Source organism: Arthrobotrys flagrans, assembly GCF_004000055.1.
Source record: "Arthrobotrys flagrans strain CBS H-5679 chromosome Unknown unitig_3, whole genome shotgun sequence".
NCBI classification, from domain to species: Eukaryota; Fungi; Ascomycota; class Orbiliomycetes; order Orbiliales; family Orbiliaceae; genus Arthrobotrys; species Arthrobotrys flagrans.
In genome coordinates this window covers 908,667-935,126 of record NW_027137547.1, presented here as the reverse complement: position 1 = coordinate 935,126, position 26,460 = coordinate 908,667, and the positions used below count along the sequence as shown (strand labels likewise).

Below are 26,460 nucleotides of genomic sequence, written 5' to 3'. Positions count from 1 at the left end.
AGACGAAACAGCCTATTGCCCTGAAGACCTTCCTTCGAAATGTTGGTTAAAAAAGCCTTAACCTTCACTTGTGCAAGTTAGTGAACCGCACGTAATACCGAACGGGGCTGTGGGTATCTTGCCCCGATCTACTATTTTAGTGGCACGGCTGGAAGCATCGTCGAAGTCTCCGGGATTAGTTTATTTTTATTATTTTTGTAGTATAGCTTTTCATTTTGATTTCTATTATGGAAGACAATGCGATTTGATTCGAAGGGAATATGATCTGAACCTCAATGTGCCTTGCTTCCCTTTCGCATTTTTGTCAATGCTTGTCTGCTTGCACTTGAATGATCATAACGTAACTGTCTCCAAAAGTTGTGTTGTTCCTGTTGCACGTCGTCGCCCCTGTCACACCAAAAAAAGCAAAGACCCCAAACTCGACCTCCAAAAAAAACTTCCCAAATTTTTTCCTTGCGCGCCGCCTACAAAAACCACAACCTCAAACTTCAAAACCGTATAACACCAACTACGACAGAAGGTCGTAGTAAAAGCGCATACTCCAATGGCGAAGCCTACGAAAGAGAAAAAACCTCATTCCAAACTAAAGCAATCCCAACCAACAAAAGTTACAATTAAAGGGAAATCTTCGCCACAACCTCCCAGTAAACCGCTGCGCCGACAAGACGACTTCGTACTTACGATCTCCGACTCCGATGACATCCCCGACGAAGAATCCGACATCGACGCCCCCAGCGATGATGACATTGACTCCGCGCGAGCTGAAAAATCAGAGCGATTACCCATAATCCCAAAATCCCAACCCGCAGAACCACCCCATCGCGGGAAAAAGCGAAAGCGTGATGGAGAACAAACCAATGGCATCAACGGCCATACCCAAAAGAAACAAAAGGATGAAGATATAGACTCCGATTTTGACTTCCAAATTGGAGATCTGGACGACAAGGGGGCAGATGAATTTGAAGGATGGGGGTTTGAAGGGGCGAAGTCCGGGATGAATGAACAGAAGAAGGGGGTGGATATTGATGAGCTCATCAGTAAACGGATTGCAAAGACCGGGAAGGCTGCGAATGGGGAGAGTTCTGAGGAAGAAGAGGAGAACGAGGATATGGAGGACGACAGCGCGGATGAAGCTTCGGAAGACGGAGAGGAGGAAGAGGACATGGTGGGAAAACTGTTGGAAGGCGAAGAAGACTCTGAAACCGAATTTGGCGCAGGTGCTTCATCCGAAGATGAGAACGAAGCCGAAAAGGCCAACGACGGCTCGGACTCGGACTCGGAAGCAGACTCGGACTCGGACGCCGATTCCGTCCTCTCCGAAGTCGCCCACCCGGATGACGACCAAGAAGACGAAGCATCGGACTCCAACAGCGACTCCGAAACGGAAGAAACCCGTGCCGCCAAAGCCGCCTTCTTCGCCCCACCAACGGATCTCCCCCAGACCTCCCCCACGACCACCTTCCAACAAATGAACCTCTCCCGTCCCATCCTTCGAGGCTTGGGCCACATCAACTTCACAACCCCGACAGCAATTCAATCTCGTACGATCCCCATAGCCCTCCTCGCCCGCGATATAGTCGGCGGTGCGGTCACCGGTTCCGGAAAAACAGCCGCCTACATGGTCCCCATCCTAGAACGTCTCTTATACCGTCCCAAAAAGGTTCCGCAGACCAGGGTCGTAATATTAACCCCAACCCGTGAACTTGCGATCCAAGTCCATTCCGTGGCTGTAAAACTAGCGGCATTCACAGATATCAAATTCTCGTTGGCAGTCGGCGGTCTTTCCTTAAAGGCGCAGGAGGCGGAGTTACGCCAACGTCCGGATATAGTCATCGCCACACCCGGTCGTTTCATCGACCACATGCGTAACTCTGCAAGTTTTCACACAGATGGTATCGAGATCCTAGTACTCGACGAAGCCGATCGGATGCTCGAAGATGGTTTCGCAGATGAACTCGATGAAATCCTAAAGACTTTACCGAAAAGCAGACAGACAATGTTATTCTCCGCCACAATGACGGATAGCGTCGACAAGCTCGTCCGCGTGGGTATGCAAAAACCCGTAAGACTGCTAGTCGATTCGAAAAAATCGACAGTAGCAACTTTAACGCAGGAGTTCATCCGTATAAGGCCGGGCAGGGAAGGTGGTAGATTAGCCATGCTCGTCTTGCTCGCAACGGAGTTTTACAAATCACGGTGTATAGTGTTCTTCAGAAGCAAGGTGTACGCTCATCGCGTCAGGATCATATTCGGTTTGTTGGGTCTCAAGGCTGCCGAGTTGCACGGCAGCCTAAGTCAGGAACAGGTGAGCACGCGCATCGCTTTGTACATGAATACCGACTGATAAAAAAAATGTGTTTTGCAGCGTATCAAAGCGGTCGAACAATTCCGCGACGGAACCGTAGACTTCCTTCTCGCCACGGACTTGGCCTCCCGCGGTCTGGATATCAAAAACGTCTCATACGTCATCAACTTCGAACTCCCCCAATCCCACGAGATCTATACCCATCGTGTCGGTCGTACCGCCAGAGCCGGCCGTTCGGGTCGAGCCATCACACTAGCGGCCGAAGCTGACCGAAAGATTGTAAAAAAGGCAATAAAAGCCGGTCAGGAAAGCGGAAAGGTCGTTTCCAGAACCCTTGATGTTTCCAAAGTCGACGGGTTGACCGAGAAACTAAAGGGCATGGGAGATGATATCGAAGCCATTCTCGAAGACGAGAAGGAGGAGAAGCAGTTGTTGCAGGTAGAGATGCAACTCAGAAAGGGGGAGAATATGATCAAACATGGGGATGAAATCGCATCCCGTCCCCGACGGACTTGGTTCGAGACGGAGAAGGACAAGAAGAAGGCCAAGGAGGCCGGCAGTGCGGAGTTGAACGGCATCACACTCGAAAAGAAGAAGGTGAAGTTGAGCGGGAAGATGAAAAAGAAGTTGGAGAGTCGAGATGATATGAAGGACGATGGGGTTAGGATATTCAAAAAGACCAAGACGATAAGGGACGAGGCGAGCAAGAGAGGCGTGAAGCCTGGAAATCTGTCGAAGAAGAAGATGAAGGCGGCGGGGATGGTAGGCAAGAGTGGCAAGAAGGCGGGCAAGGGGAGAAAAAAGTAGATTTACACGATATGTAATTTTAGCGTCCCTGTATAATATACTCGGGTTCGGAGTCATCGCATCTGCAACATTTTCAACACCTGAGACGAAATCATCCAAGTGCGGCCTATTATCCTATCAACATGACCTTTCACGAAAGCAAGCTCTAAAACTGCAGAAACAAGGGAGTACTCCGAAATCTAGTCCCCTATCTTCAAAAAACAAAGAACATACACGGTCAATACCAAAACCCAGACTTTTCGACGCCAGGATATAAACGGCTCACCCATTTATCATTCCCCAAGCGGTAAACTAAGCAAGGCGAAGAAGTGAAAGTAAAGAACCCCCCTTCCATCTCTTCTTTCTTCTCTTCCGGAGGAAGCGAGGATGTTTTCTTTGTTCGATTTTAAAGAAGAGATGCTAGGGTCGTAGGGTGCGAGTTTGAGGCGTTTGGAGGATGGGTTGTTTGATGAAGGGGGAGGGAAGGAGGTAGCGATGTGATTAAATAGAAGATACACTACAGGGCGTGAACTCCTATAGGATTTGCAAACCATCCAAAGAAACGTAGCCACGGGCGTTGTATACGTTATCTCTTCGTAATGCATCATAGCAACGTCGACAGCATCTGTCCGTTTGACAGATGTTCACTAGTACAATGAAAAGACGGTACAGGTGGGGGGTATCAAAGTTATGAATCGACCGACTCCGGACTCCCATACGAAATGAAAAAATCCCGACACCGGACGGGCCGAAGGAAAGAAAAGAAAAGTACGCCATATCCACACGAGGAAAGTCAAAAACACCAGCCCCGTATCGCCATCCGATCGATTGCTTCGCCTATCTGTAAACGAAACCGAACCGAACCGAAACCCGGAATCCCGCGCCGTCAAAGGCCGTATCTGCTCCGAACTCCCCGCATCGTATCAAAACGTGGGTGGTTTAAAACTCGCTAACGATATCCCACTCGCCTCTCATCTCAACCGGTAACCGTCTGCCCTCGACCATCTCCCAGAGCTCGTCGAGATCGGCATCGGACAGGAACGGCATGGCAGTTGCGGTCATGTGCGGTGTGAGTGGAACGGAAACGGGTGTAGAAGGACCCCGACTCCGATCATTCTCGTCTTCGGAAGAGTCGTAGAGTATCCCCATATCTCTCAGTTCCTAAATCCTCACGGTCAGCACCCCGTTCGCACCCGATAGAAAAAGGTAACAAACCTGATCCCCAACCGCCACCACCTCCTCCGCAAGTCCCCTTCCCCGGAACCCCGGAAACAACGTCTTCAAATACTCCCCATGTTCGACTTCATCCTCCGTCAACCGGTTCTCTTCGAAAACAACATCGTGCCTCTCGAAATTCTGCTCGTTCTCCCAATTGATCAACCTGGCCTGCTCCACATCCATCTCCTCCCCGAAATCCCTCCCCCACCCCTTCTTCCTACCCCTCATCTTCTTCCCTCTCGCGACCCTTTCGTTCGACTCTTCTGTCATCCTGGCGGCGGGAGTCTTTTTTGAAAAAAGAATCATGGAGTTTACGACCGCTTGGCGGGATAGGGAGGTTTTACTGGTGAGGATTTCAAGGGCAAACGGGTTCGAACAGATGGTTTCGTACTGTTCCCAGAGGGTTGGCGCTTTTTGGCCGCCAGGGCAGAAGGTACAGCATTTCCGGTTGTGGTCGATGCGGTTCGGGCGGTGTTGGGGTTTGTGGACCAAAGTGTAGTTGGTGTGTGGCATTTTGGGGTGCTTTTTGTTTATTCGAACTTTTAAATCCGTCTATTGGTTTATGGACTTTTGGGGTATCAAAAACGATATCTTTTGCGAAGAGAGTCTACGAAGGGATATTGATAAAAGAAGTCTTTCTGATTTTTTTTTTTTTGGAGGTCTGGGGGGGGGTTATATTCAATTCAAACACCATGGTCGTGATGAACTGTGTTGAGTCACAGTCCTGGCCTGCCTAGCTTGCACATATCAAAAGCTAGGTCTTTGGTAAACGAAGATCCAAGGGAACCGCTGTATGACTCCTCCGGGGCATATCAGGGATGGATAACAAAACGGTATTTCGTGATTCTCGATGAATCATCAAAACCTCTCGGTTCCTGACGGAAAAACTGATGACTGACACGGCAGTTACCTCGATTCTATCAAAAACAGGAGCTACGAAATTAACCGGTCCTCAGGACCAGGGAAGTGAATATACAAGAAAAGGAAGAACAAGAGCCACCTCAGTATCATACTCACTCCGATTATAAAAATACACCCAGTCAAAGGACCATAATAATCATAGAGTAGCGTCATGATATACATGTGTACATTCACTCCTCATCCTCATCATCATCCTCATGAACCAAAGGCTCAACGATCAAAACCATCGCCTTCCCAAAACTATCCCCCACCGTCCGTCCCTGATCCGGTTCGAACACCTTCCTCGGCATGTTGCTGACCAACTTGAACCCATACCGATGCTCGTACTTCTCAGGCGGGGACGGCTCATCCCCCGGTTCGATCCCAGAACACTCCACGAGCGCATAAACATCCTCGACCGGATCGTCCAACGCGAACCGTCTGACAATCCTCTGCCCGTCCAATAACGTAAGTGCCAACCTCGAAGTCGCAGATCCGGCTTCGGGCTCGGCTTTCAAACTCCTCGCCCTCCATTTTCTCCAAGCCAGAAGCCTCCTCTCTTCCGATTCGATGGCTTCCTGTCTTTCCTTTTCTTCCTGTTCGGCTTTCAGCCTCGCCGCCTCTTCCGCCCTCCTCTTCCTCGTCCTTTCCGCGTCCCGGGCCAGCGACGCTTCGTAAGCCCTGTTTTGCTCGTCTCTGATGCTCCTATCCGCCGCCTCCGCCGCCCTCCGCGATCGTATCGTATTCAACGCCTCGGAATGTGCCGCAATCCCAGCCGTCAATTTAGAAATAAGCTTTTGGGGCGACACGATCCCCGTAACCCTCGTGACGACCGACATTGCCGTCGATGAAGTCTGCGGCGTATGCGTTATCAACGCCGAGAAAGGGAATTTGGTACACATCAAAGCCGTAGAAACCTGATATGCCTCCGAATCTGCGACGCTGCCACCCCATAATATGATATCCCTATCTTTTATGAATTTTACAAACTCGGGGTTCGATAGCGTTTCTTTTGTGTAATTAGTCGTATCATCGTGTTCGGGACTCAACAGGACCACCAAGAGGAATTTTAAATCCTTTTTCGCAAGGTCCAGCGCCTGCGCGTATCCGCCTTCGAACCATGGGAGTCCGGTGACTCCGTTATCTTCTTCAAACTCTCGGATGAACCGACTGGCCGTATCGCGTGGGCTCAAACTCCGTCGGTTGGAAGCGGTAGCCCCGCCCCTCCTGTTTAACGGAGAATAGAAATTCGACAGAAGCCGAGGGAGGAAAGGGAATAACGACGAAAATAGGTACGCGAAACCCTGGGTGATCCTCCAGGCTACCGAGAGCGGGAGGAAGAATAAGGCGAGGATGCTGGGTGGACGTCGGGCGGAGATATTCGGTTGGGGGACTATTCGGGGGGCGGGGATTATATCGCTAGATCGGGAGCGAGAGGATCTGGGGTTTCCCACGGGAAGAGGACGTTGGAGGGGGTTCGGAGGAGGACGTTGGATGGCTGCCGCTCGCACGGCGGCTTCTTGGGCTCGTGCTTCGGCCACGGGGTCCACGGCGGGTTCTCCATCGAAGAAACGGGCTATCGCGATCTGGAAGAAGAAGGATTAGTTTAGAGATGGTGACGACAACGGGGATAAGGGGTGACGGACCTCAACGTTCCACTGACACCTTCCGAGAAGAGAGATAGCTTGCGAGGTGTCGGAATTTGTGACGGAGAGGTACTGGGCGAGAGCCTCCTGTTGAGCCTGCGTGAGGTTTGAGATATCACCGGCGGAGGAAGACATGGTGTTTATGTTTACCGTCTCCCCATGCGATGCTGTTGTTTTGAGCTGAAGTAGATGTCGGATTTAGGTTGCAGCCGGGCGGCAAAGCGATGAGAGGAAGGGAGGCAGATCGAGAGAATAACAAGTAAACAAAGCCAGTTAGCACCTCCTCCTGGAAGAACGAGATTGTGTTGAGGCCAGGAAGTCATTGGAGATGCGGCGTGTCGCCATTCATTGTCATCATCTCCGTCCGGTGACAGGGTTCCGGGGTCTGCCAGAATACCACACAGCGCAACGCAGGATGTCCTTCGGTTGGACTGGGACTTCCGATAATACATCGCAATGGCCATTTGGACTATTAAGAGCAGATATCGAAGACCTACCGTGGCTTGGTTTCCAGCCCTCGCTAACTTTTACTTCCTTAAACTTGCGATCCTATCGGCCGAATTGGTTAATATCGTATAGCAATCGGACTTCCGATTCCAGCTAGCTTCTTCGGTCAGCCTCAAAATACCACACCCCGCCGTGTTGTCCCCCTTCCGTGTCCGTATCCACATCCGAACGATGACCTCCTCGATCCTCCCCCCTTCCTACACCCTAACCTCGACGGCCCAAATCTGCAGCCTCTGGTCAAACTACGGCTCCGTCTCCCGCCTCCACGTCTCCTCCCCCAAAACCACATTGATCCTAAAATCAATACTGCCCCCTTCCTCCTCCACCGGTGACGAATCCCACCTTCGGAAACTGATATCCTACCGCGTGGAACGCTATTTCTACACCCACCTCTCCCCCCTCCTTTCTTCCCTGCGATCTACAAAAGTAGCGGAAGCGATATCGGTAAACGACCCGACCGGCCAACTCCTCCTCGAGGATCTATCGGTGTCGTATCCGGTTACCTGCTACGGCTCGTTGACCCTCCGATCCACGGCTAGCGTTCTGACCTGGCTGGCGGGCTTCCACGCCACCTTCTGGGCACCGGAGTCATCCCCCACGTTATCCCCAAAGGTAGGATCTCCGATCCGACCGCCCCTATCCGTTAAATCCCCAACGACCGCAAACGGCATCTGGGAAAGGGGAGGATATTGGTACCTGGGAACTCGCTCCGAAGAACTCTCCTCCCTGCTGAACGACCGGCACACCGAAGAAGGGTACCTACGAAAATGGATAAAAGACGTGGATCGCCGTATCCGATCCGAGGCCCCAGGGTGGAAAACGATAATCCACGGCGACGTTAAAGGTGCAAATATCTTCTTATCCTCAAACCCCGATAGAACCCCCTCCCCCGAAGATCTAAAAGCAGCACTCTACGACTTCCAATACTGCGGAATCTCCACCCCTGCCGTCGATCTGGTATACTTCATCGGAACGACGGTAGACAGGACCCTTCTCAAAGATCTAGACAATTTGCTATCGATATATTATACACACTTGCAACGAGCTTACGAAACTACCCACGATGGGAACAAATTGGAAGAAGAAACCGGTTATTCGTACGGTGTGTTAAAAGAGCAATGGGACGTAGCCGTGGTCGATTGGATGAGGTTTATGGCCGGTTGGGGCGTTTGGGGCAATTGGCGTTGGGTTAGAGAGCAGGCCGAGGCTGCTGTTAATAAATGGGAATCCGAAGGCAGGGTTCCCGTTGATGATTAAACGGGATGGGATAAAGATGGATTGGATTAGTATAGTTTTAGCATGCATTCGTATGTACAGTACAGAGGCGCTCAATATAATAACGCCGTAAATGCCAAGTAACAGAGGAGCCCGGTCCGTGCGAGAACGAAGGATCGAAAACAAGAAAATACCATAAAGTGAACAACGGAAGGAAAGAGGAAGGGTAAAAATACAGCTCAGAGCCCGAACAACGGCTGAACGTCTTGATCCGCCGCCGCCTGGTTGAGTGGGTTTGGTTGGTCACCACCTTCCCCCGCCTGATCGGGGCCAGCATCGTCATCTCCGCCCCGGCCCTCTCGACCATCCACGAGCTCTCCGGGCGCTTGGCCGGCTTGCTGACCGCCTTCTATCGCTTCTAACGCCTCCAGCCGAAGCCGTCGAGCATTTCCAATCCGTTCTCCCAAACCAGGAACCAAGCTGGCCATGAAAATCCCCACGCCAGTTTGGATGTTATCCCAAATCCCACCGTTTTGTCGATTATTGTGCTGCTGTATCAACCTATCCGCTAATTGTTGAGGATGAGGCATCCCGTCCTGTTGCGGTTGTTGTTGTTGTTGTTGCTGTTGCTGCTGCTGCTGCTGCTCTTGAAGAGCCTGTTGCTCACGTAGCGGGCGTTCGGCCTCCGGGTCCGGAATCATTGCATCCATTCTATCTAAAATATTTCGAAGGCGGTGAGCTAGAATCAATTGCAGGATCCCGGATTGTGCAACTAAAACACCCTACATTAGTACGCTGGCAATCCAACCCACGAAAAATATCGGGGGCATCTTACGAAAGACAATTGTAGCAGCACCCCAGAGGATCATATCGCGATAGGTGCCCCTACCCCCGCCCAATAGATATACACCAAAAGCGAGTTTCAAAGCTAACCACATATTGTCGACCAGCCAGTGCAATGCTGCCTCGATAACACGTTCGTTCGGCATCTCAACGTTCCCTCCGATGCACCACGTCACAAAACTAACGAGATAATCGACCCAACCCTGCGGGGGAGGAACATGCGGGGGGTGTTCGGGAACAGGATGTAGGGCGCCGGCATTATTTCGAAAGTCCCGCTCCATAGCTAGGATCAGTTCATTTCGTTGTCTTTCAAGATTTTGAAGCTCCTCGGGGTTCGCACCAGGGTGCACTCGCAGGTGACTAATTTCTCCTTGAAGCCGGGCTATTTCCCGAGTGGTGTCCTCCGGCCCGAGGTGGCCGAGGATATTGGGAGGGCGCGCTTCGGCACGCAGATTCTCATCTAAATTCAGCCCCGGAGGCGGAGTCATATGGGTGCCAACGGGGGCAAGCGGCGACCTTATCCTTGGCGGAGGGAACGACCATGGGTTGGAAGGTGCTGCAGGTGGAGCCGGGGATAGAAGAATGGAGCCTTGGCCATCCGGGCCTTGAAGCAGATAGTATTGCTGCTGTGGAGGCGCCGGGGTTGGGAACGTCCCTAGGTTCGGGTATCCGTTTTCTCTAAACATAGCTTCCGCATACGGTCCGTATGGTGAGTTTTGAGCATACAATCGAGCCCAGTTGATAGAGCTAACGGGAGGATTGGCGTTTTGATGCTGATTTGGTTCTGATTCCGAATTTGAAGCATCAGGTTGTCCCTGGCCACGAAAGCGGAGGGTGTGAGTCTGTGTGCGAACAATTCGTTGAGAAATCATGTTAGCCCTTATCGAATGACCGGTTAAGGATCTGAGGGTCGAGCTAGGGCCACTGATATCGGGGCCAGGTCCACTCTCAGAACGGACGGATGATTGGTTGGTTCCACTTGCCTGGGGTGTAGGTTGAGATCCGGAAGCTAAACCTGCGCCATCCATGGGCGGCGAGTTTTCCGAAGATTCCCCATTATTGTTTTCCGACCCAGGAATCTGAGCACGGTTCCCGCTGGAGCGGAAAATAGCAGTGCCCGTCGTCGTAATCGTGACTTGTCTGTTGTAGCTAATCACATGCGCATTGCCTTGTGCTCCTAAACGCTGGTTAGCTGCGAGCAACTGAAGTTCCGCCTGTTCGTCCTCTGACGCGCTTTGGGCTTCGGTTGGTGAACTCGGGAAGAAGCGTAGTTACCTTGTGCGAACAAAGCAGCCGCCGGGGAGAGGCCCTGTGGCCCGCTAGGATTCGAACCCAGCGTTCGACTTTGGGGAGTGGTGGGCGTAGGAGACAGTGCATACGGTTGAGAAGGGGTCCCAGAGTGGGATGCGGTTGAAGAACCGGGTTGAGATGAGATGAAACTACGGGCAGGAAGAGTTACGGTTCTAGGAGGGTTGGGATTGGGACGCATGACGACGTGGACGTAGACGGGGTTCCGGTTTTCAGAGTCCTGGAACATGTCAGATTAACCACGAGATCATATACGGAGAGTACTGACGCAGGTAATTCTAAACATACCAATGCAGCCCTGAATGCTTCCCTCAAGATAGTCTCATCGGCCAACTGCCTACCACCGTATATCACCCTCAGGGAATCGGGGTTCGGGTGCTCTGGAATCGTTTCTTGAATTTGATTCCTGAGTCCGCGAACTGTCGATGATAGATTAACATTGATCTTGAAATCTTGGGACTCTCGAGAACCAGGCCTCATCAGTTTGAGCGTGACTTCCGCCGTCTCGGAGACTCCGGAGGTTGACGAAGCCATGTTGAGGAATATGTCGAGATCTCGCGATTAAAACTTGAAAGACCGCAGATAATGAACAAGCGAATGCCTATCTGACAGTCGTGACGGGGACGACTGATAGCATAGAGTTAGGGAATTGGTCAACGGAGAAATGTATTTGCAGAGAAGACAGCGATGCATCGAAATTGATGCGGAACGTGAAGTCCTTACGATGTAATCAGGCGTACGGCCCGTATTTGAAGCCAATCGATTCAAGCTAATAGACCGAACTGGGCGCTCGCCGGTGCGGTGGTGCGTTGCGAACGTCGTTACAAACCAGCGATCTCAACACCCTGGCACGATTATCTGATCTCTGAAGACGATGAGCTGCCGGCAGTCTGCAGCGTTATGCATGCATATGGAGGTATCGATGTCCGATATTCTGAATCTCCGGTTCTGACTGCCGAGATCGTGGCAGATGGATGGTGTCGATGAGCGGTTTGGTTGGTGACCACGCTGTCAGTCGAAGGTTGGGTCTGTTCTATGGGCTGCCTGTACTGTGGTTAAGCAGGCTAGGCGGGATGACATGATGGAACCCAATGCGACCAGGCCCCAGTCACGACACCAACATCCTTGCCTCCAAACGTTTTCGCTCCGACGACAGACAACGAACAACCGACCAGGTCAGGATCAGGACGACAGCAAGGTCTCGACAGCTTTAGGGGTCTATCTATCTGTGTGGAATTAGGACAAGGTCTCCGAGCTATGGTATAGCCGTCGACGGCCATCTGCTCCCAATGAAGTCTTCTAGAGCAGTAACGGCGACTCTTCGAGGTTGTACCAGCGCCGGTGCCTCCGTAACCGACCCGGCCCGACTTGCACGGATACTTCCCCGCAATGCCCTCCAATGTAGGAGGTACAGCAATGCCTCACGGCCTCTGCAATCGATATTTTCTTTCTTAAGTCGCAATGATCCGGACAAGGTCCCCGAACCCGGGTTCCCGATCATGCAGTCCCACGAACGTCGAAAAGAGAGGATCAAGCAGGTCAAGGAATCATGGAAGAACCCGAAGCCTGTCAAGGCACCCTCTGTTCCTAGGCTCTCGCAAACCAATTTATTCCATCCGTTATCGGAATCACCTATACCAGAGATGAGGGAGATGGGCAAACGGATCCGAGAACGAGCGGTATGCCCGGTCGACGTACCCCATGAAGTTGGCAAACATCAGGTCAAGTTCGAGTGCCCTGACTGTGGAATTCCAATTTACTGTTGCGAGGAGCATTGGATGGACGACTACGAGAACCATGTTTTGGTGTGCGAGACCATGAGAGAGATCAACGAGGACGAACACGACTTGAGATCCGGGCGAGAATTCCCAGAGTTCGAGTATCAACTGTTGGAACAGGAAGATGATTGTTTGATCAATTTTACGAACTGGGATACTTTCTTATACACTAGAGAATTTGAAGCTGTCAATGATATGAGAGCTCTGCGACAGGTCACCAAGTTGTTGACATATCCGGTCACGGTTGGAAGTGTCATCCATGAGCTGAGTCCTTATAACCTTAATAATCGATTGACATACGAAGGATTGAAGAGTTTTGCTGGTATGAAACTTTCCCTTCCGCTTGGATATCATCAAAACTAACACTGTTGATAGCCACGAGGTATTCACTTCATCCGGTTCTATCTGGCAGCGATGGTACTCTCAAGGGCCAGAAACAAATCCCACCGCCGATGCGTATCTTTATATTGGGTGCCCGTGGCGAGGCTTCGCTTCCTCGTGAAGTTTGGGCACAGCTTCCGTTCATGTTCCCACGTGTGAACTTCCATCTTGCATTCATCGGGCCCGAAGTCTTCCTGCAGCGCCCTAGGCATCTGGACTGGCCGCCCCCACCACGTTCGCCCGGGAATCCATTCGGCACTCTGTACGAACGTCCGGCGCCGCGTATGAAGATCTCGAGCACGAACGAGTATTTCCATACCCTACACAAGACCGGGATGTTTGCACCTTACGATCCATACTTCGACGTCTTCGTATTGTTCCACCCGGGATTCAGCCATCCGGCTAGTGTGACGAACTGGGAGGAAACATTGCCGATGTTACTAGAGACGAAGTGCCCGATCATCGTAACGGGCTATACCAAAGAGGACATGGATAACGATGTGGAATGGGTGAATAATACGGCAAAGGGCGAGTTCGATGTGCTCATGGAGCCCGGTCAGAACCGATTCAGCAGTTTAAGGTGGAATATCTTGGAGTACGTACTCTGCGCTGTCATTGGGTGGTTTCGATTCTAACTCGTGATATAGGACTGATCCAAGTGGGGGACTGAGTCAAAGCAATTGGGGAGTCTGGGCATTCAGAGGGAAACGGTATGTGACTACAACACTCTCAAGAATCTTGCGGGGCTCCAGCTAACTAGTATACAACGATCCAGATACGAAACCATGCAACGTGTGACGACACCCGATGTCATCCAACTGTAAAATCCGTAGATACTATAGCATAAAATATTAGCCCCTGTACATACATATCTCGTGAAATGCAATAGCTCGATTAAACCCCGCGAGTACGCATGCGAGTGGCCATTATAAATGTCCCACCATCCCATCTCTGAATTCAAGATGTTTGTCAACCCCCCACTTTCCCGAAACGGAGCAACCGGGATGTCGGCTCGCCCAGAACGACCCCGGCACGTGCAGCTGCGTTGGGCCTGACGTCGAAACAACAACGAAACGATGTTGGAGAAAGAGAGGCCACTTGTTCTCACAACCTCACCGGCCTGCTGACACCGTGGCGACATTCCGCCCTTATTACCCTCGCATTAGCTAAGTATCAAGTCATAGAGCCGTCTGGTTACTAAATTGCAGGCCAATTGACTCCACAGGGTAGGTTTTCAGGCGCCTTCCCGCTTCCCTGCAGGTGTCCCACGAAATATTGACAGGCTGTTCAAACTGACCCAACCTCGAAGGTTCCCCAAGGCGTAGGAGGCTACAAGAGCACGACGAATCGGCCACATGGACCTCGCATAGCTCATCTTTGTGTCCCTCTCCGAGACCAAGTTATACTGTGAATCCAGTTGCATCTGTCTCCCATTGATTGGATCGGGTTGACCTGCCTTCACCAGCTTCATCACAAGTCGTTTATCTTGAACGCACATACCACACAACAAACCTTACATACGCTCTTGGTTTGAGCTACCAACATAATTTTTGAGCCTGCAAAGGCTGTGACCCGGAAAAAATGCGATACACAAACCGCACGACCACTATTGCGGTTCTCACCCTCGTCCTCAGTTCGCTAGCATCTGCATCTGCGTCGATTCTCGGTATCGACTATGGCAGCGAGTTCATCAAGGCAGCTCTGGTAAAACCGGGCATTCCTATCGAGATCGTCTTGACAAAAGACTCGAGACGGAAAGAAGCCGCCGCGGTAGCATTCAAACCGAAATCCTCAACTCACCCCGCTAATAGCAGCCCGGAACGACTATATGGCGTTGACGCCGTCAACTTCGCTACAAGATACCCGGACGATGTCTACCCACACTTGAAGCAACTCCTCGGTGCCTACGAAGCTACTGATGAGAGAGTAACAAGCTATGGCGAACGTTTCCCAAATCTCAAGCTGGCACTTGCGGCCACCCCCGGCCGTTCCACCGTCGAATTTCGCAGCAATGCCGCCCAAGACGGCAAATTTGCACTCGAGGAGCTTATTGCAATGCAACTAGCGAATATCAGAAGATCCGGGGAGGCTCTCGCCAATGATGGAAACACTATCACGGACTGTGTTATTACCGTTCCGGCCTACTTCACAGCTGAGGAACGACACGCTATCATCGCGGCATCCGAGATTGCGGGTATGAGCGTCATGGAGCTCATTAGTGATGGAGTTGCCGTTGCGGTCAACTACGCTATTCCCAGATCATTCGCCCCGGATGCAAAGGAGGAAATCCATATCATTTACGATATGGGAGCCAGCTCCACTACCGCAACCGTTGTCCAGGTTCGAGGCAAGACTGTGAAGGAGGGAAAAAGCAATAAGAACGTCACTGACGTTTCTGCTCTCGGAGTTGGATTCGACCGAACCCTTGGCGGTGACACCTTCAACCAGAAGATGTACGAACTCCTTCTCAACGAATTCGCAGAGAGCAAGGCCGGCAAGGAAATCGCAGAGAAGGAAGGAAAGCCAATCAAGGACCTTCTTACCGGAAAGCAAATCGCCAAACTCTGGAAGGAGGCAACTAGAGTTCGACATATCCTGAGTGCGAACACCGAGGCTTCCAGCTCAATTGAAAGCTTCTTCCCAGATGTCGACTTCAGAAGCCGAAAGATCCAACGAAGTGAATTCGAAGAGCTCCTCAAGGAATACATTGTCAGGATTTCCAAACCAATTATCGACTCCGTTGACAAGTTGAAGGGTGGGCTGGAGGTCGTCGACAGTATCATTATGTTTGGAGGTGGTGTCAGAGCCCCATTCGTTCAAAAGATTTTGACTGAACTCGTCGGAGATAAACTTTCTAAGAACGTCAATGGTGATGAGGCCGCTGTTATGGGTGCCACCTTCAGGGGTGCCTCCTTGAGCAAGCTCTTCAGGGTTAAGGACATCAGAGTCACAGATGTCAGTTCATACACCGTCGGAATGAGGTACACCTCCGAGGCAACTGGAAAGGGTATGCAAGCCAATTGTATCTTTTGAAAGCACTATCGATACTAACGGGTATATTAGAACTCAACCAAAACCTTTTCAACGCCCCAGCATGGAGAGGCCACAGCCGTTTCGTTCCAATCAAGGCAACAAACGACTTTAGCTTCGACCTCTACCAAATCACCGGTCACCCTCTCGACCCTGCTGCTCCAAAGGAAGAAATCTTCAAAGTTACAACTACCAATTTGACTGCCTCCCTTGCTAAGCTCAAGGCCGACGTCAACTGTCTGGAGAGCACAATCACCGCAACCTTGGATATTAGGATCGAAGAGAAGTTTGGTCTCCCGGAAGTTGTAGCTGGTGATATCGGATGCGAATATGACGAGAAGAAGACCGGGATTGTTGATGATGTGAAGGGTTTCTTTGGTTTTGGCAAGGACAAGGATCAAAAGGTTTTGGATGATGAGAAGCCCTCCAATTCCGGAGATTCTTCTTCTAGCACCAAGACTACCAGTTCCAAGTCGAAGACCAAGTCCACCACCGCTACCCCAACCCCTACCGGTGAGAACGGAAAGCCGATTGAGAAGATCCCAGTCTCCTTCACCGTTGAGAGGTCCGGACTTGCTCCGGTCACCTCTGAGGAACTTACAGCTGCCAAGAAGAAGCTTAAGGTCTTCGACGAGGATGATACCACAAGGGCCCAGCGCGAGGAAGCCAGGAACAATCTTGAGGCTTTCTCCTACCGTGCAACCGAGTTCCTCTCATCCGAGGGCTTCATTGCCGTCTCCACCGAGGAACAAAGAGAAAGGCTCCAGACCAAAATCAATGAGATCTCCGATTGGATTTATACCCACGAAGCCGATATCGCAGACCGCACCATCCTCCTTGGAAAACTCAAGGAACTCACGGATCTCGAAGGACCCATTAGCAACCGTAGAAAGGAAGCCGGAGAGCGACCAGATGCCATCATCCGTCTTCAAACCAACCTTAAGGACGGAAAGAAGCTTTTGGAAAAAATGAAGCACGCCGTCTCGAAGCATACTTTGGACCTTGAGAGCTGGTCGAGCTATTCTACCAAGTTTGTTGCCAGCGTTAGCTCCTCTGAAGCTGCTGCTTCTGCATCTTCCGCCTCCGCAGAAGCTGAAGCCAGCAAGAGCGCCGAAGCTGCCGCATCTGCATCTGCAGAATCAAGCAGCTCAACCGAGGCCTCTGCTTCCCCGAGCAACAGTGGAGATCCGCTAGAGAACCTCGAGGACACTACCTCGAGCAGCACCACCTCCACCTCCACCACTACCAAGAAGACCACCAAGTCTAAGCCAAAGCCAACCAAGAAGCCCACTCCAACACCAGCCCCGGTCGTCCTCTACACCGAATCTGAATGCCAAGGCTTCGACGCCGCCCTCCAAGAAGCCGAAAAATGGCTCGGCGAAAAATCCAAAGAACAAGAAGGCCTCAAGTCCTACGAAGACCCAACCCTCCTTTCCAAAGACCTCAAGTCCAAGAGCCAGAAACTCGAAAAGGAAATCAAGAAATTCTCCGGTCGAACGAAGACTAACTATGTCCCCCCGCCACCACCTAAGAAGGCAAAGACCACCCAAACCTCCGCAAGGAAATTGAAGGAGGAACAGGCGAGGAAGAGTCTTAAGCTCGAAAGTCTAGCGGGTGTTGAAGGTATCGACGATACCGTCAGTCGAATGCTGGAGGGCATGAGCGATGAGGAACTCGATAAACTGATAAAAAATATCAAGGAAGAGGATGCCAAGAATGCGAGTGGTGATAAGCCAAAGGTTGAGCAACTTAAACCCGAAGGAGGTGAGGCCGCGCCAGAACCTGAAGCTGAGAAGAAGACGGAAGGAGAGGCGAAGCCGAGCAGGCATGACGAGCTGTAGATGGTAACCTTTCCTATGGGTTTTTTGATCAAGCTTAGTGTAATCTAGCTATTAGCAATTTTGTGCATAGATAAAAATTCCTTTCATTTTAAGTATTAGTATTTTCTAAAAAGATTTCACAGAATAGTAGGTAGAGTGTCTGAATTTCTGGTTACGGTTTAGTTTCATTACAGCGAGACGTCATTACCATAAAGGTCAAATATAACTTCGCACCAATTACGTATGCAATTAGAATCAAAATAATATATTTTCCCAATCACGGACCGACCCTTTCAACCTCATGGACCCCGAACCCCCAAGGTATGCAAGAACCCCTTTGCTCCGTAGTAACAGTAACCGCAGCCTCATCGGGCGAATCAACAGACTTAGCAGCCGTGCCATCAATATCGACCGTCATCGTTCCACCAGCGTTAGTCCCCGTTTTCGTCCAAGTTCCATTCTTGGTCTCCCGTAGGCTATCGCAAAGGACTCGGATCAACCGGTCTGGGAGGTCAGCCCGGTTACCTGGTGTCCCGTGGGTGGAATTGGTGCCTTGGTTGCTGTTTTGGTTTTGGTTGTTGTTATCGTGATTGGAGCGCTTGATGGGGTTGCCGCCGATGATCTCGGGTTCACCGGAGAGCACAGTGGTAGGGAGTGCAAATGACCGGGCGGCGAGTGTGGGGTTTGCGGAAGTTGTTGGTGTAAAATCATATCGCGGATTTTGGAATGTTGTTTACGTAACGTTCTATTCCGCGGATATCGTACCAGCCGCCTTTTTTGTTACGCGCGAAGGAGTGGGGTCCACGACTAGGGCGGAGGCGGTGAAAGGGGGGGGGAGGGGGGTGAGGGAGATGTGTAATTTGAGAAAAGCCGTTTAACGAAAGACGGTAGTTGAAGAGCTGGGGTTTAGATATTGTGATAGTTGGATTTGAGGTTTAGGTAGAAGATGGGGGAGGATACGAAGTATCCATGCATCCGAGTCTGGAGATATACTTCCTTACACCACAAAAACCAAGCTTTCCCAACATTATAAGCATCGTGCACGTATACGCAGCTACCGCTGGCCTCCCAAAGGATGGTGTCCACGATCGCCCCCTTCGAGTATACACTAACCCCCCAATGACTTAAAGTTCACCCCACCGCTTGCAGTGCGGAATTTCCCAGTCCCTCATGGAAGACCATGTCGACCAAACTCCTCCCTACGCGGCCCCTTACCGATTGCGGATACGTAGAAAGCTTGTTGACAGTTGAGTTTACTTTTCGGTTTGGGGGGAAGGAAGGCGAAACTTTGGCGAACAGAGGCCGGAAGTGGCTGCGCACGATTGGAGTTCTCGCTTGGATAGAGAACGATCTAAGCTGGCTGAGATTGTACAATCGTAAATCTGAAATTGCGATAAGCAGGTAGCGGGCTTATATTCGATTTCACGATCTTCTGCCAGCCAGGCGAATTCGTGTGTTATGATTGTGTTGAAAATGTGGTAGCCCGCCGAATTAGGAAAGCAGTGAAATGAAGCATAAGTCGACATTTGTGGCTTGTCGATATCGATCGAGTTTGAATCGAATGACGACTATTATTTTTATTTTTATTATATCATCAAAGACAAAGAACAGTCTCCAATTGATGTCGTAGGTTGCGAATACAGTGATGAAAACGGGATATGTAAAGATGTAATAATATACCATATGTACGAAAAAAGCTAACCGCTAAGTGAGGAATGCGAGTGACAGCAGAAGGAGAGAAAACCGGCAGGAACACCAAATACTCGAACAAACCAGCGGGTGGAGAAAAAAACGCAATTCCCAATTGTAGCTGAAATCCATATGCCCATATGTTATTGTAGCGTGACTATGAGAAGAAGAAGGGAGCCCCCGAGAAATGGTGGGGCTGGAGTGAAAAGTTGGAGATTAAACCCATATTGCATGCGCATGCAAGGTCGAACGGATGCCATGAACAATATTGCGAAAATTTCAAAAGCCATAAAACATCCACTTAGCACAGCTTGACTCCACAAATCTGGAATCCACTCCTCTCTACCATCGCATCCTTCTTAAACCACAACCTCGTTACCTCTCTCAAAAACTTCTCGTCGTTCATGCTCCATTGGTCTAAGCCCAACCTCAGCATATCGTCAGGGCTGACAAAGACCCACCTGTTCTCGTCGGTGTTGGGTTCGATATCCCCTCTATATGCGAACCCCTCTGTATCCGGTGGGGCTGCCTCGCCCTCCTCTTCACTGAGCCCGCTGGCATCGATGATATCTGCCATACCGCCCACGATGCGACTGGTCATTCTGTGGAAGTACGCAATGATATCCATCTCAGCGTTCCCTAACGGCCCCGTGCCATCCATACCCGAAATGCTCAGCCCGGTACTTCTTCTCCTCTGTCGAGCTAAGAACACCGGTTTCTGTCCACCGGGAGTGACGGGAGTAATATAGCCTGTATTCTCGTCCTCGCTTCCAGGTCTCGCCTCCAGTCCCTCGGAATCACCGTCTCCAATATCAATACGCTGTTCGCCTGCCGAAGCCCACCATATGAAGCTTTCGTATGCGAGTTGCGGCCACGACAACTTCTCGCAGACGGTTTCCTCGAGATCAGAGTTTGAATCGATGTCTTTGAATTGCGGTATCGACCTAGTTGATATCGCAGATGTCCGGCGCTCGAGAATCGGCTGCACCAACTCATCGTTTTCATCATACTCGTATATTGAACTTCCGATATCATCGTCGTCGTGGGTATCTGGGACATCATCGTAGAAGGGATTTTCCGTTTGATGGCTGGAGTATCGGCTCAAACTCCTCTTGAGTGCACGGTATCTACGTAAATCCCTCTGGGTCGCTTTAAGTTGTTCCCCTGTTGACGAAATTTCGATCGTTGGCCAAACTTTTTCCGCAGCATTTTCGCTTTCTGGGGGTGGGAGTTTGACGAGAATGTCGTAGAGGTCCTTCTTCATGGCGAGGATACTGTCGGTCGTTGCTGCAACCCAACTACCAAGCTCTCCAGCGTTATTCAAATCACTGCCATTAGTAGTGTATGGAAGGCCGGAGGCACGGTTCTTGATCTGAGCGGCCTCGAGTTCGAGGGTTGGGATGTCGTGAACGCCGACGCTAAACAACGGCTTCAAGCGAGGTAACTCCGGAGTTATGAGATCAGTGACAGCGAAGGGAATGTTTGAAAGGACGGAGATATCGTAAACTAATGCATCACATCATTAGCATCACACATTCGACATATTTCATCAAAAATGACAAAGCCATACCAAAGTTGCAAGCCTTCTCAACTGGTGCTTCGGCCACCAACAGTATTCTCTTTCGCATCAGCGCCGCCCGGTGCAACGGGAACATAAGAGGCCCGAACGTTAATACAAAGTCGGGTAGCGATAGAGCGGGATGGTGGGGTGACAGAGTCTGTCCGGGGACAAGCAAGGCTGTAGCATCCGATATCGATCTATGCCTGAGGTGCATGCGTGGCTGGCTTTTCGCTTGCTGGAAGGACACCGAACGAGGGATCCCGGGCGAATGGGGGGAAGTATTCTTGTTGTTCATGTGCTGTTCCATGAGTTCGTCGGAGGCATGATAGAGCGTGAAATAGTTTTCGAGAGGTTCATGGTCGGACGGGTTCTTAACCAGTGTGCTGGCCATCCATCGTAAGTAAGGTACCGATACGCATGTATCTCAAATATTCCTGGTTGGAATCACATACACAGCCAGTTCCTTCAAGTTCTGAGCGTGTCTCCAACTTCGACCAAGTCGACCGTATGCCAGGGGAACCAAGACTCCAACAGATAACATATTCGAGTTTCGATTTTCTTCACCGGCCGGTGCGTTTATGAAGGCTGCAACACCAGCGAAAGGCTGATGTACGAAGTACCTGTGCATTCCAGCATCGTATCATACGATGTTACGTATAAGCGACTTTCCCACAGGCATCCGAAGATGTGTGTGCCCGAGGTATCAAAACCTACACCAAATCCTCCTTGAGCTTATGCAGCCCCGAAGGCAGCGATTTATATTCGACTCCATCGATATTCACTAACAGCGACGAGATGTTTCAGCGCGAAGTCCTCAGTCCGTCCGTGGTATTCCTGGACAGCCGAAAGAAAAAGGCGAGAGAGGGAGGGAACAAACCTCCAGTCGCTGTCCTCTTCCACTCAATCAAGTAACTATCAACAAATCCGATCAGCCACCCGTTCCAGGTCGGGAAAGTTGTCACAAGATGCAGGAAGAAGAGTTGCATACCCAGCCTTGATGTCGAATCGGATAAGGAACAGTGCTGCAATTGGCGGTAAATCCATCCCAGAAGCCGTTTGCCCGAGAGCAAGATCGAGGGTGAGCGATGAATGGCGAAGGGAAGGCGGATGGTGTTCGTCCATCAGCGAGGGCGAGGGTGGTTTTGGCTGTTGCGGTTGTGTTGCGGCCATCTTTTCAATCCTGACTGGTCGCTGGCTGCCAAACCCGCACTTGGTATTGTGGCGGCGGCGACGCAGCCTGCAAACGGCAAGCCGTCGGGTAATATCGAAGACCTGGAGAAGTTATAACAGGCCTGCCTGCTTCCTTGGGAGGCGTATCGAAATATCACGAACAAGAACGGACTTCGATAACGGGGCGAGATACTTATTACTGTTTGGAAGTTATTACTGTGTGCGGGCGGGAAGGAGGATTTATGATTAAAAATGTCAACTTGGCTTTTCATAGGGCGCTGAGGTTAGTCAGGTCTGCGCCTTCCTTTTCGTCTTCTCTTTCGCCTTCAAACCCCTAGTTCTGATAATATACAGAAGCAGCTAGCCCGGGGAAGGCGCCTGCATCTATCTCACGAGAATATGTGCATTAATTTACATATACAGGTAGACAGGTTCCAAGAATCCGGGTTGCATCTTTCGAGAAAAAAGGTGAAGTACAGTTTGGCATTTTGACACTTCGGCGTCTGCATCGACATGCCGTATTCGAACAAAGCGTCTCCCGGTATGAAGTGAAGCTTAACTTGGGATGAGACCAAGTACAATCAGTTGGGCTTATCGTTCTCTATCAGTTCGATAGCACTAACTTGGTGGGGAATCCCGATGAAGTCTAAGAAAAGTATCTAACACTCCTGATATGCACACCATCCTGAGACTTGAGGCGGTAGCTCAGAACACCCTCTCGGACATCTACGATATCCCCAAAACCACGGCAGCCGTTTCAACAAGACGGAATTTGAAAGATGTCCTGCCACCCATGTCATCTCTGGGCAAGGCAAATGAAATATTTGGTTCACACATGTGATTGGCAGGAAACCCGATCGAAGGCAGAGAAAATCGAGCGATGCAATGCAATGAGATGAGGAGCGAGCCCCGCTAACCGTTAGCTAGCTCCAAAAGTCCGCCTCTCGAGCACCCACAAAAGTTCACAAGATGCATGCAATCCTGGTCGACTTGTGCAAGCTTGATGCAGGACTGTAGGATGGCGACAGCATGGATTGCAAAATTGGGGGCACCAGTGGATCCCCAGAGATGTGATAGAGCATGTGCGAGAAAGCCGGTTGAATTCCCTATCGATAAGGTTCCACATGACAACATGCCCAACCGTTGAAGTCGCACAAAGAAATACAGGAATGCGGGCGTTCGCGAAAACCGGACTTCAAGCCGAACCGTTGTGAAATCGAATCCTCGGTTGAAACATTTCTCACATCGTGGGTGAACGTACTTAGTTACAAGCATGGGAGCAGATACCTACACACTCTAGGTAACCGTCATTCTCAGGTTATTTAGTGATTCTGATGTGATCAGAATCAGGATAACCTCCCTGTCTGGTATCGAGAGCTAGTTCGTATGAAGCTAGGTTGAGGCGGGAACTGCGACGACGCAATTTCTGAGCTCGGACCGCATGACAGGGACTCCAAGCTCGTAATTCGGTTGCAACCCAGAATACAACCACGGATATAGACTCTTGTTCTTGATGAATGTCCTCTACATACGGGGTGACAAAACAATTGACCAGGCTCCACCCAGATATGTTTTGTACTCCGTCTACTCCTAAGATCGATTCGATCCGGTCCCTTATATAGTACGATTTTTTATTTTTATCTTTTTTAATACCACAGTACGATGAACTCTCATCCAACACAAGGAAAGTACCACGCACAAGCCATGCGAGATGCCCAATTGACACTGCTTAAAGTAGAACCCATGAATTCTTGACGTCTATCGATCTATATTTTGTACATCTTAAGGCGTATACCATGTACTATCTTTGTTCGATACTTTATTAAACCTCTCAAGAAAAATAATAGAGTATACCCGATAACTATATCGATATATATAAATTTACAAATTTAAAAAGCCTCAACTGGCCTGTTCAATAATCATAAAGCCAGCACTCACACCTTCTTTTCGAATCACAATCTTCGGACGTACTCGCTGCCGTCGAACGTCTCACAAATATACGATCAAAGGTCATTAAACAGTATAATCCTATAGCGGTTCGATATATACCTATGAAGCTCACCATCCTCGGCCTCAGTCACAACAACCCCAACAGCAGCCGGTCCAAAACTTCTAGCGGATGCTTTCCTATACGGCATGCCACCTTGTATCCGTCGCCGTGTCCCTCTCCATCGGCGGATGCGACGGTGGTAGAGATCAGGTAATAGGTTGCTCGTGTGATCCACACGTACAAGCCGAAATGTTCGCGCTGGTAATGGAGCGCGTAACTAAGAAGGAGAAATGTCACATTGAGAATATCGTTGAAGCCCGGGAGAGGGCGGATTATTCTTGTAGGGTACTTGGGTATACATAAATTTTGAATAAACTGGATTTCATATCGAAGCAAGAGATGTTTGGTGGTTAATATAAGGGAAACCTATCTACGAAGGAGATAACCAAACGGTTCTAACTATCAATTATCTACTGGGTGATATTTAGATCAATTATATTTGATGTAGCTTAAGATACCCCTATGGAATAAAAAATTATCGGTGTTAGTTCGAAGTTCATACATGAGACTGTAAGTTTAGATACTTGGTCTCGCAATCTTGCTGGCAGCGATGTTGCTGAAATGTGCGAGACCGAATCCAACGCACCCAACACATACCATCCAGCCACTCAGCACATTACAGCTCAGCAAGCATTTTGAAGCTCAAAGATATTACTTATGTTGCTGAATAGGTGTGTTGCGCGTATGACCCTTGCTGAGCATCTCTCTATTATTCAGTTGGCTGCTGAAATATTCCTTCCCCTCCTGAAGATTCAATCTTTACCAAAACCCAACCAGTCCTTACACCATCAAGAGTATGTTCTAGTTTAGAGACCTGTCTATGATAGTTATCGAAGACCCCTCGATGTTCAGGTGCTGCAATTTCTCACCCTCCGATTTGCGTATTAGCCGTTGTAACGGTTTTTTGTCTTGGGAGGGTAGCACGTAGATTAGCCGAACCGACTGGAGTTTGATTATAATCCTAGCTAACTCCTCAAGGCCTCCCACAATGACACCCAATGGTAGGTCTATTAACTCAAAACAACTCCCGTATACGGACCTTCCTTTCACTAGATTAGAATTCTAATTCTTAATACCACATAGCCAACCTACCCACCGTCACTCCTAGGAAGGGTGACACGATGACTCGGGATCAAATGATAATGGTTCTCTACAAGCGAACAGGACGGTCCGCCGTCACAAAACTCCTCTCCCGCAAAACCGGCCAAGGGGTCGGACGGGGAGGAAGCGGCGAAGCAGGCGATGAAGAAGCCCGCACCCTCGGTAGGTGCAGACCAAGTCGTGGTTCCGAACTCCTTCCTGGGTCTTGCAATCACCACCACCACCACCACCACCAATACTACTGCCGCCGCTGCCCCTCCACTAGCCTGCCACAGAAGGCGTAGAGTCGAGGACCCTCCTCCGCCTTAAAATCCGGTAATGATCATTCAACCGACATCCGTACCTTTCACAGGCCGGATAGCCCGTTAAAGTTTGCCTTCCAGAGGTACCAAAGCTCGTTGAAGCTGTCGTGCCCCAGGAAGTGCAAGACGCACTTCCCGTGATTCTGCGGGTTTTAGGGGAGAGGGGTAGGGCGTGTTATTGTATATACGGAGTTTGGGGGGGGAATGTGAGTTTATGATTTTACCGTATACCAAGGACCCTTAGTAATCGTCCACTACGCTAAACCGAGCGTTGCCGTAGACACTCAGACCGGCTCCTTATGCCAAAAATTATAGTAGTATTTATATGATGGATAGATAAGCGGTATAGCGTTGTTAAAGACAAAGGATATGTCAAGATGTGTTGAGGATCGTTGGAAATTGATCACTGTTGCTGTGGCAACTGACAGCTCTCGGTGATGTGAATACCAGCAGAAAGAAAAGAGCCAATGAAACAGCGGCAGGGTGTAAAAGGGCGAATGACCGGGGGATGTCATCTTCTGGTCATCTCCATTGGCTACGGTTCGACACCAATCCCGATACGGTTTAGCATATGTGCATCTCCACCCTCGTCCTGAAAGAAAATAAACAAAGCGTGTTGTGTGTTGTTGTCACACTAGCAGAAACCGACCAGATAGGGCGAGGTTGACCACAAAGGCACTCTTCCTTGAACTCAACCCATCACCAGCCGAACTTCGTCGACAACGTCGACAACAAGAATACCGCTCCCGTTTCCCATCACCATCACCACCACGGTTCGTGAGAACACACTCCATCGCACGCCCGGAATCACTTGGGCTACGACAATTGCGGACCCGACAAGCCGTATTAG

General features: G+C 50.2%; 9 protein-coding genes across 9 annotated transcripts; 5 read left to right on the top strand and 4 right to left on the bottom strand.

Annotated features, from left to right (window-relative positions):
• Positions 1-544: 544 nt before the first annotated feature.
• DFL_001655 (uncharacterized protein) lies at positions 545-3,112 on the top strand (the record flags this gene model as incomplete). The annotated part of the gene is made up of 2 exons (XM_067630307.1): positions 545-2,305; positions 2,366-3,112. The coding sequence occupies 2 exons, from the start codon at positions 545-547 to the stop codon at positions 3,110-3,112; spliced, it is 2,508 nt and encodes an 835-aa protein (XP_067492963.1).
• Positions 3,113-4,030: 918 nt separating this feature from the next.
• On the bottom strand, positions 4,031-4,822 carry DFL_001654 (uncharacterized protein; the record flags this gene model as incomplete). The annotated part of the gene is made up of 2 exons (XM_067630306.1): positions 4,031-4,252; positions 4,307-4,822. The coding sequence occupies 2 exons, from the start codon at positions 4,820-4,822 to the stop codon at positions 4,031-4,033; spliced, it is 738 nt and encodes a 245-aa protein (XP_067492962.1).
• A 578-nt stretch (positions 4,823-5,400) lies between these two features.
• DFL_001653 (uncharacterized protein) lies at positions 5,401-6,990 on the bottom strand (the record flags this gene model as incomplete). Its single annotated transcript, XM_067630305.1, has 2 exons — positions 5,401-6,795; positions 6,856-6,990. 2 exons carry the CDS (start codon positions 6,988-6,990, stop codon positions 5,401-5,403), a joined length of 1,530 nt encoding a protein of 509 aa, XP_067492961.1.
• Positions 6,991-7,533: 543 nt separating this feature from the next.
• DFL_001652 (uncharacterized protein) lies at positions 7,534-8,619 on the top strand (the record flags this gene model as incomplete). Its single annotated transcript, XM_067630304.1, has 1 exon — positions 7,534-8,619. The coding sequence occupies one exon, from the start codon at positions 7,534-7,536 to the stop codon at positions 8,617-8,619; it is 1,086 nt and encodes a 361-aa protein (XP_067492960.1).
• Positions 8,620-8,816: 197 nt separating this feature from the next.
• On the bottom strand, positions 8,817-11,262 carry DFL_001651 (uncharacterized protein; the record flags this gene model as incomplete). Its single annotated transcript, XM_067630303.1, has 5 exons — positions 8,817-9,349; positions 9,413-10,262; positions 10,404-10,597; positions 10,696-10,948; positions 11,017-11,262. The coding sequence occupies 5 exons, from the start codon at positions 11,260-11,262 to the stop codon at positions 8,817-8,819; spliced, it is 2,076 nt and encodes a 691-aa protein (XP_067492959.1).
• Positions 11,263-12,017: 755 nt separating this feature from the next.
• Positions 12,018-14,212, top strand: DFL_001650 (uncharacterized protein; the record flags this gene model as incomplete). The annotated part of the gene is made up of 6 exons (XM_067630302.1): positions 12,018-12,828; positions 12,882-13,482; positions 13,535-13,597; positions 13,663-13,707; positions 14,072-14,113; positions 14,197-14,212. 6 exons carry the CDS (start codon positions 12,018-12,020, stop codon positions 14,210-14,212), a joined length of 1,578 nt encoding a protein of 525 aa, XP_067492958.1.
• A 256-nt stretch (positions 14,213-14,468) lies between these two features.
• Positions 14,469-17,758, top strand: DFL_001649 (uncharacterized protein; the record flags this gene model as incomplete). Its single annotated transcript, XM_067630300.1, has 2 exons — positions 14,469-15,894; positions 15,951-17,758. The coding sequence occupies 2 exons, from the start codon at positions 14,469-14,471 to the stop codon at positions 17,756-17,758; spliced, it is 3,234 nt and encodes a 1,077-aa protein (XP_067492957.1).
• Positions 17,759-19,727: 1,969 nt separating this feature from the next.
• DFL_001648 (uncharacterized protein) lies at positions 19,728-22,157 on the bottom strand (the record flags this gene model as incomplete). Its single annotated transcript, XM_067630299.1, has 6 exons — positions 19,728-20,932; positions 20,997-21,370; positions 21,440-21,607; positions 21,702-21,768; positions 21,865-21,899; positions 21,976-22,157. The coding sequence occupies 6 exons, from the start codon at positions 22,155-22,157 to the stop codon at positions 19,728-19,730; spliced, it is 2,031 nt and encodes a 676-aa protein (XP_067492956.1).
• Positions 22,158-25,195: 3,038 nt separating this feature from the next.
• Positions 25,196-25,592, top strand: DFL_001647 (uncharacterized protein; the record flags this gene model as incomplete). The annotated part of the gene is made up of 2 exons (XM_067630298.1): positions 25,196-25,208; positions 25,291-25,592. 2 exons carry the CDS (start codon positions 25,196-25,198, stop codon positions 25,590-25,592), a joined length of 315 nt encoding a protein of 104 aa, XP_067492955.1.
• Positions 25,593-26,460: the final 868 nt, after the last annotated feature.